Below are 11,819 nucleotides of genomic sequence, written 5' to 3'. Positions count from 1 at the left end.
ATAACAGATGTACAATATATTTTACAACTTCTGTTATGTAAAATTAGCTTTGAAAATATAATTGACGCACCTTATAATAAATTTAGATAAAATAAAGAATAACAATGTGATTCTACATACTTTTCATAAGTGTGTAACATTGACCAAAGTGTTAGACGTTAAGACTTGTTAACATCTTCAGTGTTATAAAAGTTCAGTCTCGTGAAAGAAATTATATTTGTAACATAAGAGTACTAGAAATGAGAGACACTGTGAAACATCTTTTAATTTGCGTGTGCATTCATATGCGAGGTTTGTTATTGCACGCATACGAGGGCACGACTTTCGTGAATTTTCTAGAGCAACCTCCAGAACGAATTCCTTGTCTGAAATTCAACCTGAGACAAAGTCGCAATACGTATATATTGCATTATAGTTTCACGAAGTTTCTAAGGTCTCTTGTTCTGCTGGTAAGACATTTCTGTACACTTATGTGATTTTTGTTACAATACAATTATCTACAATTATGAGCATTCGACCGTCTAGAATTAACTCAACGGGTAATCTTTAATACGTGTTCATTTGAGTAAATCTACACCAAAAGAAACAGGTCAAATATTGTTCAAATGTGACAGAATGCTAAGTCGTTAGTTACGAGTACGTTTTGCAAGTTGTGAAAGATGGAAAATTCGACGAGGTACGAGGTGCGCAAAAATTTTTAAGCGTGACGATGAGAGACGCAACGACGCTCGTTTCCCGACGGTAATTGAACCAGAAGTATCCTTTAGGCTCGTTAATTCCGCTCGTGGAAACGGAATTTCCTAGTTGACAAGGGTGGGCTGGTGCCTGTACAAAAAGTGCCGGCAGGAATCAAGGATTCGTCATATGAGCTTCTGTGCTCCAATTGGTCAAGTCACCTCTAAAGAGCATCGCGTAAGTGTTAACCAATCTCTCAACAATCATTTACAATCTCCAAATTAATCATATTTACATATTATTTTAGTGAAAATAAATCATGAAAAATTTAATAATATCTATGGTTACTCTCACGCTATTTTCCATAACATATCCCTCCGAAGCAATAGATTCTGACAGAAAGGCAAGGATTTCTAAAGCGGAGAGTAAAGTATTTGGAAAAAAGCCAAGCAGTGGATTGATTTCTTTCAACTCGGAAGAAGAGAAGCTTCATGTGAGTTGTCAGTGGATAACAATTTGGTTTATTAAATATACACCTGTACATATTTTTTATTGTTCCAGATTGACTGGTCCGTAACGATTCCCTTTATTTCGATACCTCTTCAACACAGAAGCGAGCATGGAGAAATTCCATCTCTACTTAACGTTAACACAAAGCCCCTAGGAATAGTCGGACTGATCACTGCGCTGCTTAGCGTGATCACGCCACTATTTTCCAAAACGCATCCACAACACCACTATCGTAATTGACTCATTTCTATCATCTGCGTTTGTAAGTATATTCTTATAATTTTTTCCCATGCGCAGGTTCCGATGACAGTACTCAGTGGTTACAAATGGGTAACGTCATCAACGAGATGATTTTCAATAACGACTACGTGATACCTTGTGTGCAACAAATTGTTTGCTCCGTTGTTTCGTTCGCGAAGCATACAGAACATCCAACCAATACAGACAAGATAATCGACGGTTTCTCAAGGTAATATTAAAAAAATAATTTAATATTAAAGAAAATTAATGACTTTGATTTCAAAAAACAGTTACAAATGGTTCAAAGATTTCACAAACGGCACAATCGTCGAGGAAGCTATAGCTGTGGGTCAAAAAGGAAACCTCGATTGCGCACAGGTTTACAAGGACTGTTTGCTAAGTCCGAAACTTCTGAAGATTATGATGAACGAGCTTGGTATAGTCTGACCGTCCGATGTAATCATACTCTTTGTACAAATACAAACGCAAGATAGAATAATTGTTTTCGTGAAAGTAAAAACATTCCTTTGACGTTGTTTCACACTTCAAATGTAAGTAAGCTCGAGGAAATACCTTATTATCCTAACTCGCGCGGTGTGAAACGTTATCGTGTGCACGCCAGCGTGGTTTAAACATAATCGTACTCACTTAAGACTTTCACTTTTCGTTGACCATTGTCTGAAGTGCTTAAACGACGCTACCATTATAAAATATGAAAACATGGTTGTACATCATAGAATCGTTACTACGACATTCCAACTAGAACATTCGTACAATGCAAGGACAATCGCTTAAAAGACACGCTTCACTATTGCACCAGGCATTAAACCTGTTATTTTCTCCTAAATGTATTCCGTCATGTGGCACACGCTTTCGTTAAATTACGGAGATTAACGTAACTAGGATCCAGGATGGGAGACCTCGAACTTCCAGCAGTTTAAATATAAAAATCCCAAGTTCCTAAATTTCCAAATCCTGTTCTTAATTTATTAAGACCTGGGCTTAATAAATGGGAACCTAGCCTCGGGATAAAAATCTTAGTTACGTCAATGCAGACACATTATCGTTTTGGTTTCATTTCGTCGCCTCCGTCGCAAGCGATATGTCCGATGTATTCGAAGGTGACAGCAACGAGGCTGCTTCGGTGGACTCCGCGTTTACAGCCAGGTCGTATGGAGATTGATTCGTCTTGTCGAAAGAGTCCACTTCTGCGCCATGTTCCAACAAGAATTTAACAGCTTGCACCTTGTTGTGCAGAGCAGCGATATGTAGTGGTGTTCTTCCAGAGAAATCTTTCTGCGAGAGGTCGGCGTTAGCGAGATGATACGACCGGAGACGTTTCACGTTACCAACGGCTGCTGCGACACACATCTTCTCACCTATCAAGTGTGCGCTTCCATGTAAGTGGGCGCCACACTGCAGCAAGATCTTAATGACCTGGATAATTGAAGCGAAAGATTGCTTTAATTTTAGTGGCAGATACCATCTTTTTTGATGCATGTTGAAATATAAATTATTTAATAATAGAATGGTATTTTTATTCAACCTCCTCTTCGTTAAATTTAGATGATTATTTAAATCATAACAGAAATACATTTTACCTCGTAATGATCGTATTCTATAGCGTCCGTAAGCGGTGTACGATCGAATCGATCCTTGATATGTACATTCGCACCCATTCGTAACAGGCAACGCACAACTTTCAAGTCTCCCTCGCAACAAGCGATATGCAATGCTGTTCGACCGTCCGCGTTTCTCTGCGAAACATCTGCACCCTACAAATGCAATATTTACTAATGTAAAAAGAGAATTAGATATTCATTTAAATTTAGACCAGTCCAGTAGATACTCAGCAGATAATTTTGAATTGACCTTTTCTTTTTAACTTATCTCGGTATGTATTTATGCTAAAAATGTATGACGATTCGAGGTCAAGTACAAGAGGCAGTTCAAGTTATTCAGATGTTGCATGTCAAGTAGCGATCATAGAGTGTTACGAATTTCAAATGGTGGAGAACGTACTAATTATCCTTCGCCATTATTGTAACTAAATGCCTCCTAATTGGCCTTCCCACACAGTCTACCTCAAAAATCCAGTGACGTCACTGTAATTGTCCTTTCCGTTCTACTCACATATTCCTTCAACGCTTCGAGTTTGTCTATATCGTGGCTGAGAACAGCGGCGTTTAGCATAGCGGGAAATAGTATCGAGCCTAATTCTTGCAACTCAGCAGTAGAGGAGAGCTTTAAAGACCTGGCGACCGCATCAACAAGATCCAGATCTTGAAGAGACGGAGGGCGTCCAGCGGTCAACTCTCCGCGCAAATTTGTCTGCATCATTTGACGTTTGGTTTCCGTGTCCCATTCCTTCTTCGATAACACGTAGGCGAGTTTGGTTAACGCAGCCTCGGGTGTCATGTCAAAGCCAGATATCACACCTACGCGGGAGACATTCTATTATACTAAAAATACTTGGAAAAGTGTTTGACAACAAATATCGAGTTTCTCTACCAGCATCCTCTAGTAATTTTCCAGGTTCGTATATACTTGAAACGCATCCAGTCGAGCATTGCGTAATGTTGACGATGATTATACCGCGTTTTGTAGCCGCGCGTAGTTCTGTAATTATATCCTCCCGATTCATGGGCATATTTCCTGCTCCGTAGGATTGTAAGACGACGCCTTCGATCGGGGGCTGCAGAAATGCTTTCACCAGATCTGTCGTTATACTTGGAAATATACGAAGTAACCCGACGTTCCTGTTCAGGGACGCGTTTGCGTGGAACTTCTCCAACGTGCACGAGCGAAATATTGCGCGATAATCCACTGTAATGCAAACATAATTTATAATTACATATACAGTCTTATAATTATATATAAATCTCTAAATTTTATTAACAGTATCTATCAACTTTAACGGCCGCCGTTTCATCGCCATTTAGTCTATTTTAGTCTGCGAAGTTCATGATTGCGCTCGGAACGCTCTAACTTCTCCACAGACATAAAATGACCTACATAAATCCAATCGTTACCAACTGAACGGATCGTATCCTATAATTGGGTCGACTGCTAACCTTCTACCTTAATGTTAGCTTTCGCCAGAGGAGGAAAATTCGGGGAATTAAATGCCTCGAACGACGATGCCGATACTTTGCATGTACGATTCCCCCTCATCAAATTCGTCCCAAAGAATACGCATACTTCCGGTATGTTGTAATTAGCGGCTATTACTAGAGACGACAGGAAGTTATCCAGGCCATCGGTCCTCGTGTCAAAGATGGGAACCTGAGAGCCGGTTAAAATAACTATCTTGCCCAGGGATTCAAGCATGAACGACAGGGCAGATGCGGTGTAACTTAACGTGTCCGTTCCGTGTAGTATGACAAAACCGTCGAAATGTTCATACGATTCCTAGAACAAATATTAAAATTCCATATTATCGCTGTTTGGTAATACCACAAGTTTTTATTACCAAGTCATAATAAGAATATAAACGTTTGCAATTTTCTAGTTTCATTTACATACATTAGCATACAGTTAGACTAAATTTGTATTCGTCTTATCAGTATACACGTGTTAGTGCCGCTCATATCGCATATATAAACACATATTACCTTGATGTCGTTAGCGATACGAATCCAATCGTCCATTGTCATATTACTAGAATCGCAAAGCGGCGAATACTCCAATACGTTGTACACGACGCGCACCATGTCGGTGTCATTCATTCTATAAATAACAGATATAGAAAACAAAACGTTGGATCAGCATATCAGAGGAATTAACTGATAATTCTATACTAAATTGGGCCTAAACTGCTGTCCGAACTTACGGAAGTACCAGGGGCCCCATAGATCCAAATCGTTCATCCGCGTACTCGCGATCATGCATTTGAGGATATTTCCGTAATTTCTTCACGAATGCGTTCGCCTTAGGTACAAAAACTGTAACAAATATAAAAATTAATTAAATTTTGTACGAATTCCTGATAGACAATTTTAAACATCTTACAGCACCTCCATTCTCGTTCCTAATCATTCCAATCGTGCCTCCAGTGTATAGTACCAGCACGCGGCCATCCCGAATACTCTCACTAGCCAAACGACCGGAACTATGGTTTCTCAGGTGTTCCATATCACTTCTACTATTTCTCTGGAAATTATTGCCATTGTGAAGAGTGTTCACAGACGCGTGTGACATGCTGACCACTCTACGTGCCCTCTTGGGCAAATGTTATCGTAGCGAAGTTTCTATTAGGATTGATTTGTTGTGCAATTTCTTTCGTTGAGCGCGAACGGCGATCAAGGTTCTTGACGCACGTGCTTTCCAAACCGGCGTGTATGTAGACCAAGCAGTCGGTAAGAGTCAGTTACGTCAAGGTATACACGGATGATTCACAGCCAAAATCTTTGAACTCAAAGAATCACTGGAGCAAAACGTATTTAATTAGATTTCTTCGATGTGCGACGTATTGCGAAATTCGTGAACATTTCGTCATAAGCAATACTTACGAGATAACATTTAAAGAAATATTAATACATTGATATACACTGTCTGCTGTGTACTTAAATCTAAATTAAAATTGTGGACTTTCGAAGTTTGTTAAGGTTTAATATTTACTGGACATAATGCAGCGAAAAATATACAAAGCGTTTAAAAAATGTCTATTAGCTAAAATTACGTATCTGCGTATTTATGTTTACATGTTGAATTCGATCTATAAGCAATACAAGATAAAATACAGATTCTATCGAGTTTAACTTCGACGAATCATTTAAATTTCACTTTATCACGAATTTCTTAGCAGTCCTTGACCCGATCGTTATTTATTGAAGTCTATAAGCGAATGTTTCCTAAGCATGCGTACACGATATATCTAGTTTGAAACGTAGAACATTGTTATACCTAAAATCCAAGAACATTAAACAAAGTGACGGACTAAGAAGCTTTATTTTGTAGAAAAAGTTAAGTATCTGTTTGCAAATATATACAATCCCGGGATCGGTAAAGTTCTTTCTCGAAAATCAACATGTGATCCAAACGCATTTTTGTGTTCACTCGTCTATCCTTCTTAATGGTCTTCGAGTGTTAGAGACAACCTACCAATAAATGTCCATATTAAACGCGTACGATTTAATAATTTATTCTATGCATCGCATACCTTTTCTTCCTGTAGTCGAAAATAATATCCTTTAATCAAATCATACGTAACCAGAACAAATGATCCACATATAGTCGTTAACAGATTAGCAAAAACTCCTCTATAAAACCCCACTGGACCATCTCTTTCTATAATCCTACGGATCTACAGCGACACAACGTGTTAATTTAAAAATGGATGTTAACATTTCCTATCATATCTCATTTTACCGACCACTTGTCGCGTCGTCACGTAGTTTTTCAAACCACGTCCACTCGCAAGCATTTTTTGCCTGCCTATCGTATCCAAAGGATAGGCAATCATTGTTCCAGTGAAAGATGATAACTGAGCAAGCGCCAAGGATACAAAAAATGGTGTTTGTATTACAGGCATCTTGGATTCTGACGAGTCTAAATTTAAGTATGTTTGTTTGCTGATTGTATAGATACCAAAGTAAGCTGACCTATAAAAGTTATTAGAACTTGATAATCTAATCTGCATCGTATTGGAAATGTCTTCAAATCAAGGAAGAACAATACAGTAGTGTCGTGTTATGTCTCTGAGGACGAGACTATATGCGCGGGAAAATCAGAAATGGCGGTTAGCAAGAGCCCTTTTCATGCATGTACAGCAAGTACATTATACATAACACGAGACTACACTGCATAGTCTTTGAAATCGCAATAATAAAAATCAATAGTTTATTGCTACTTTAAACCTGTATATAAACATTCCAACCATCATGCTCGACATTCCTTGGTAGAAGCCGATGATTCCATCGCTCTTATAAACTTTACTTATGCAATCCCTTAAATTTAAAAACTCTCGTTGCATCATCTTGTTGTCGCCGACATCTGCAGATATTCGGGTATTGCAAAAATTGAAAGGAAAGAGGAGTAAACATGTGGTAACACCAACGGCACCACCCGACAGAAACGGAAGGATAATATGTTCATGATTTGTCTTCGATTCAATGATCTGTATAATACTATTTAATGTTTATGTGCGAACGTAATTATTTCCCTTAGAAAGTGTAGAGGAGTGTCTCCCAAGAAAAGGCAAGTGATAGAAGACTCCTCTCCTACATTCGGATATGCAAAACGAAATATGAATATGAGCGGGAAATTTAAAAAGAAATAAACGTCTAATTAATTCTTAAACTTGAATAAATATGATTAAATTGCTTTTGAACATACTTTTTGAAAGGCGTTGTAGTATATATCAAAAAAGGAAAAATTAATTGCTTGGGCTGGAAAATATCGACATATATTGAGCAGGTTACCACGCCAGAAAGAAAGAAAACCTTGTTCTTTGGGTATTCTAATGAGTGCGTCCAGGAAACCTGAGTATGGGGTTCTTTCCGTCGTTCCTATTTGATAACTACTCGCCTGTGTTTGTAGAATTAATTTGATTCTTTCTAGTGGCGCGGTTAGAGTTTTAAACATCATCGACAAGAGTCCAGAAAGGGCAAAAGAAACGACGAAATCAGTAGCCCCACCTGACCCACTGTATTTACTAATAGCATCGACTTCAGATTCACTTTCTGCCACATTTTTCCTTTCTTTCATTATCAATTTCGGTTATTATATATAGATTATTTCATGATTACAAAGATACGAGAGGATACCAACATCTTGCGCGACTCGAATAACGTTATCCCCACCATGACTGACCACTCCGCTGATAATATACGTGGTGCACAGAAATATATGCATGCAGGAAACTCTCTAGATCTTTATGTTCATAGTATTAAAAAATCACCTAGTATATGTGTTTGACACTACATCGTCGTAAGGGCGAATATGCGTTACTCTTGGTTACAAATTGTACTAACTAATCAAAGTTAACATGCGCAGAATGAAAACTCGTTCGACGATAATATTCCTTCATGAATGAAAATATATTATCTGTGACCGAAGGAAATTTAAATGTAGAATAGACAAACTTCACGAGGTTAATTTTACACGTGTGCCAGTTTTTATTAAACCAATCAAAAGACATAAAAATAATGCAAGTACAATAAACAATTATTCAATTTGCAAAATGGAATTAATCTTGGATTTCCTTGATGAGGCTAATGACCACAACAATCGGCGTTCATAAATGCAAATAATCAACCAATTTTCCCGATATTAATCGCATACATATGGTCCGTAACGTGCTTGACGAGAAACAAGTTAATATCTGTATTTATTATGGATGGAATTAGTATAAAAGACAAACTAGAAGCTTATAGACGTCAAAAACGCAAAGCAGAAATGACGGAATCCATTAAATATGCGATAAACAATGTCTTACCGTGGAATGGAAATAAAACCCCTACGGATTCTACGGTGTTACTAGCGACTAACGACGTTGAGGTAGGATTATGTTATTTTGTGATGTGTAGTGCCCCTAATCGTTTAGTTACTGATGTATATCTCCAGTATTCTTACATCATGCGATAAACAAATATTAATGTAGCTTATAAATTGTATTCATCATATATTGAAACAGTGTTTATGCAAAAGTTGAAATAACAAATTAGTGTGATTGAAGATTAAAAGTTTACAGGATGTCGAAGATGTGGAAAGCAATTCTTCAGATGATAGTACAGACCAATCTCAGTGTTCTGTACTAACAGCAGTAACGAATCTCCTCTACTTTCTTCTGTGGGTTACTTTATATGTGATTGCGATCAAATATGAATTTGGAGCAATATATTTTATTGTATCGATGTTGATATTTATTTGGTTGAATACTGGTACAAAAAAAAAGAAACCAGGTGAACTTAGTGCATACTCTGTGTTCAATCCAGACTGTAAACCTATAGAAGGAACACTTGATGCTTCGCAACTTGAAAAAGAAATACGATATGGTATAGCAAGCATACACTAACATAAAACTTTTAAATTCATCTTATTTATCACAGGCAGAAGTAATACATATTTTGTACTTCTTTTTATGTACATAAACATAGATATGTATGCGTGCATTTTATAACATCTGAATGAAAAATAGGAACTCCTAAATGTAAAATTGAACATAGTTTATGGTAAAAGTGTTTAAAATATCAGAGTGCAATAGATTTTAGTGGTAACTAATGTTACCACAGTCATTAAAAAATATTATACCTAAACTCTTTGTACTTTGCATTTCTACTATCGATCTTGTAATAGTTGAATAGCAATTTCATAACACTGTACCATCTCTTTAAGGTGCATTGATATTATGTTAAGAGGCTTGTGATTTAGTCTAAGAAATTCTGACCAATTAGTTCTGGATTGGAGTTTATTATCAGGACAGAGAAGAGCTCTATCCAAATCCATTAACAAATCATTCAGTATTCTGGTATTAAGCGTACTGTAAAATAAGAAAATATATATTTTATATTTTTGTTATTTTAAAATATGTAAAATATTAAGTAATGATCAATAAAAATTACATACTTAATATTGTCAATTGCATCAATCTTTTCATTCAAAAGTTTCACATTATGTAATAATTTTGTTACAGTGTCCAGTACTTCAACTAAAAAATATAATTGTACTTAATATCATAAGCACCAAATTATATCTAAAGATTCCATACCTTTGACTTCTAATAATTCAGTATTATTTATAGATCCCATTGCTGTAGAAACAGTTTCATTGAAGTAACTTGGATTCCATTTCATAACTAAACATTCAGATAATTTCCAAACAGTTTGACCAAATACTTGTGCTAATATTATTTTACGTAATTCTCTCTCATGATGATTTTCAGTGTATGTAACATTATTATTCTGAAGATAAAAATCTAAATAATACAAGTGTAAAATAAAAGCTGGTTACTGTACAAATGTTATTAATATTTACCATAAAAGACAATACTGCATGAGGTATATCTAAAGTAAGTCTTGAAATTGTAACATTGTGAAATGCATTGTTTAGAGACAATAATTGACTATTGTGAGATAACCAATTTTTCACAGTATTTGCAGATTCTAGGACTGTAGATTGTACTATATCAGATCCAGATACAACAAAAGGACCCTTCCCTGTAAATGATTAAAATATGCCAAGAACTGAAAGCTTCCTTATGTGTTTCAATAATCTACAAACCCTGCAAAGCTTGATGATGTATAACCAAATAAGCTACAACTTTGTGATGCATAAAAGTAGAAAATATCTCTGAACAAGGATTGGAAGATCCCGAGAATAAACAGAAAACTATTGATCTGCGCGGTTTCCACCGGTGTTCTCCTTGAATATGATTCAAAATTTTTGCCAATTCTAAAGCAATACCAACGCCTTCACCGCTAGCCGACAAAACCACATACCTGTCTAAGCATGTAACAATTAATAATACATTGCAAATTTAAATTTAAATTTATCACATAAAATTTAATTCACCAGGTTCTCTGGATCCTCGAGCGATTGCAGCGATATATGATTGGTGTTCGACAACTTTATGAATGAGCGATAAATTCGACAGGATTCCGTTCACTCGGCGCACATCAGCTTCTCCGACATTGAAAAGCTCCCATTTCCTATTTTTACAAAGTTCAAGCGTGATATAGCAATTAATGAACTGAAGTACAGTGATAAAAAATGGATATACGTTTCAAAATCAGGATCGAGTGGCGCCCTTTCCAGTTGCTCGTGCAACAGATGCTGAAGATATTCGGTGTTCTCGAGACCATTTCCGGCGAACTCAAGACGTTGCTTTTCCGCTCGGAATTCAATGGCCCTTTGCGTAGCGAATCGTCCAAGTAAAAAACCGCACAGTAGACAAAGAAAACCGACGGAGAAGAGAAACGAGAAACACATACGTTTCGTTACGAACTCGCTCGACTCGCTGAAACCGCGAGCCATTTGAAAACTAAGAACCCGCTGCATGTTGGCAATCCTTGATCACACTCGTTCAAATAATTCAACACTGGCTCTTATGATTTCATATCACGACTCTTACACATAATTACGGTAGCTATGTACATCTGAAACAAAATTTTTGAATAAGAATATACGCGTTAACATTTATAGAACATTCGACGGAAAAATTCATTAGCGTCAACGCGTCAAATTATTCAAATATTACCAAATTGATAAGGAACTAATGTTTTATTCAAGGCACTGTGTGAACGCAGTATTATCGATTAAAGAATTGCGAAAATTGTAACAGTGAATGTCAAAACACGTGGGACTCAAAGTAGAAAACGCGAAAGATATTTGTCGACCAAACTCGCAGTTCCCGCAATGCAAATTTCCATGACTGTTCTTCCGTCGTCTCCGGT

General features: G+C 36.8%; 5 protein-coding genes across 8 annotated transcripts; 2 read left to right on the top strand and 3 right to left on the bottom strand.

The window, feature by feature from the left end:
• The first annotated feature begins 766 nt into the window (after positions 1–766).
• Positions 767–1,956, top strand: LOC105663017 (uncharacterized). The gene is made up of 5 exons (XM_012289710.2): positions 767–912; positions 983–1,168; positions 1,237–1,417; positions 1,483–1,654; positions 1,716–1,956. The coding sequence occupies exons 2-5, from the start codon at positions 995–997 to the stop codon at positions 1,870–1,872; spliced, it is 684 nt and encodes a 227-aa protein (XP_012145100.1). The 5' UTR covers positions 767–912; positions 983–994; the 3' UTR covers positions 1,873–1,956.
• Positions 1,218–5,625, bottom strand: LOC100874856 (L-asparaginase 1). Of its 2 annotated transcripts, none has more exons than XM_003705166.3 (8): positions 5,442–5,625; positions 5,258–5,369; positions 5,040–5,154; positions 4,500–4,836; positions 3,937–4,251; positions 3,559–3,863; positions 3,027–3,200; positions 1,218–2,862 (listed from the first exon to the last, which is right to left on the bottom strand). In XM_003705166.3, exons 1-8 carry the CDS (start codon positions 5,623–5,625, stop codon positions 2,500–2,502), a joined length of 1,905 nt encoding a protein of 634 aa, XP_003705214.2. In that variant the 3' UTR covers positions 1,218–2,499. The 2 variants fall into 2 exon arrangements, with proteins under 2 accessions (XP_003705214.2, XP_012145099.1); XM_012289709.2 differs by having other exon boundaries at positions 5,475–5,625.
• Positions 5,626–6,356: 731 nt separating this feature from the next.
• On the bottom strand, positions 6,357–8,989 carry LOC100874968 (ADP/ATP translocase 4). Of its 3 annotated transcripts, none has more exons than XM_012289706.2 (5): positions 8,864–8,989; positions 7,284–7,419; positions 6,800–7,028; positions 6,587–6,730; positions 6,357–6,524 (listed from the first exon to the last, which is right to left on the bottom strand). In XM_012289706.2, exons 2-5 carry the CDS (start codon positions 7,400–7,402, stop codon positions 6,480–6,482), a joined length of 537 nt encoding a protein of 178 aa, XP_012145096.1. In that variant the 5' UTR covers positions 7,403–7,419; positions 8,864–8,989; the 3' UTR covers positions 6,357–6,479. The 3 variants fall into 3 exon arrangements, with proteins under 3 accessions (XP_012145096.1, XP_076392086.1, XP_076392085.1); XM_076535971.1 differs by having other exon boundaries at positions 7,284–7,373; positions 8,864–8,951; XM_076535970.1 differs by lacking the exon at positions 8,864–8,989 and adding an exon at positions 7,762–7,890.
• LOC100880536 (uncharacterized) lies at positions 8,520–11,424 on the bottom strand. The gene is made up of 7 exons (XM_003705215.3): positions 11,147–11,424; positions 10,939–11,075; positions 10,648–10,869; positions 10,402–10,583; positions 10,136–10,328; positions 9,994–10,075; positions 8,520–9,907 (listed from the first exon to the last, which is right to left on the bottom strand). Exons 1-7 carry the CDS (start codon positions 11,422–11,424, stop codon positions 9,706–9,708), a joined length of 1,296 nt encoding a protein of 431 aa, XP_003705263.2. The 3' UTR covers positions 8,520–9,705.
• Positions 8,761–10,006, top strand: Saysd1 (SAYSVFN motif domain containing 1). The gene is made up of 2 exons (XM_003705214.3): positions 8,761–8,925; positions 9,119–10,006. The coding sequence occupies exons 1-2, from the start codon at positions 8,761–8,763 to the stop codon at positions 9,440–9,442; spliced, it is 489 nt and encodes a 162-aa protein (XP_003705262.1). The 3' UTR covers positions 9,443–10,006.
• Positions 11,425–11,819: the final 395 nt, after the last annotated feature.

Source organism: Megachile rotundata, chromosome 10 (genome assembly GCF_050947335.1).
Source record: "Megachile rotundata isolate GNS110a chromosome 10, iyMegRotu1, whole genome shotgun sequence".
Classification (NCBI taxonomy): domain Eukaryota; kingdom Metazoa; phylum Arthropoda; class Insecta; order Hymenoptera; family Megachilidae; genus Megachile; species Megachile rotundata.
The sequence above is the reverse complement of the archived record's forward strand: the minus strand, read 5'-3'. Positions and strand labels throughout refer to the sequence as shown.

Coding starts and splice junctions, on each gene's coding strand:
- LOC105663017 (XM_012289710.2), top strand. CDS start 995: ATGAAAAATTTAATAATATCTATGGTTACTCTCACGCTATTTTCCATA. Junction 1,169..1,236: donor CGGAAGAAGAGAAGCTTCAT/GTGAGTTGTCAG, acceptor TTATTGTTCCAG/ATTGACTGGTCCGTAACGAT. Junction 1,655..1,715: donor ATAATCGACGGTTTCTCAAG/GTAATATTAAAA, acceptor TTCAAAAAACAG/TTACAAATGGTTCAAAGATT.
- LOC100874856 (XM_003705166.3), bottom strand. CDS start 5,625: ATGTCACACGCGTCTGTGAACACTCTTCACAATGGCAATAATTTCCAG. Junction 4,837..5,039: donor GTATCGCTAACGACATCAAG/GTAATATGTGTT, acceptor TATTTGTTCTAG/GAATCGTATGAACATTTCGA. Junction 3,864..3,936: donor AAAATTACTAGAGGATGCTG/GTAGAGAAACTC, acceptor TCTCCCGCGTAG/GTGTGATATCTGGCTTTGAC.
- LOC100874968 (XM_012289706.2), bottom strand. CDS start 7,402: ATGATGCAACGAGAGTTTTTAAATTTAAGGGATTGCATAAGTAAAGTT. Junction 6,731..6,799: donor ACGTGACGACGCGACAAGTG/GTCGGTAAAATG, acceptor GTGTCGCTGTAG/ATCCGTAGGATTATAGAAAG. Junction 6,525..6,586: donor TTCGACTACAGGAAGAAAAG/GTATGCGATGCA, acceptor ATTTATTGGTAG/GTTGTCTCTAACACTCGAAG.
- Saysd1 (XM_003705214.3), top strand. CDS start 8,761: ATGGATGGAATTAGTATAAAAGACAAACTAGAAGCTTATAGACGTCAA. Junction 8,926..9,118: donor TAGCGACTAACGACGTTGAG/GTAGGATTATGT, acceptor AAAAGTTTACAG/GATGTCGAAGATGTGGAAAG.
- LOC100880536 (XM_003705215.3), bottom strand. CDS start 11,424: ATGCAGCGGGTTCTTAGTTTTCAAATGGCTCGCGGTTTCAGCGAGTCG. Junction 11,076..11,146: donor CTCGATCCTGATTTTGAAAC/GTATATCCATTT, acceptor TTGTAAAAATAG/GAAATGGGAGCTTTTCAATG. Junction 10,076..10,135: donor TGAATTATTAGAAGTCAAAG/GTATGGAATCTT, acceptor TATATTTTTTAG/TTGAAGTACTGGACACTGTA.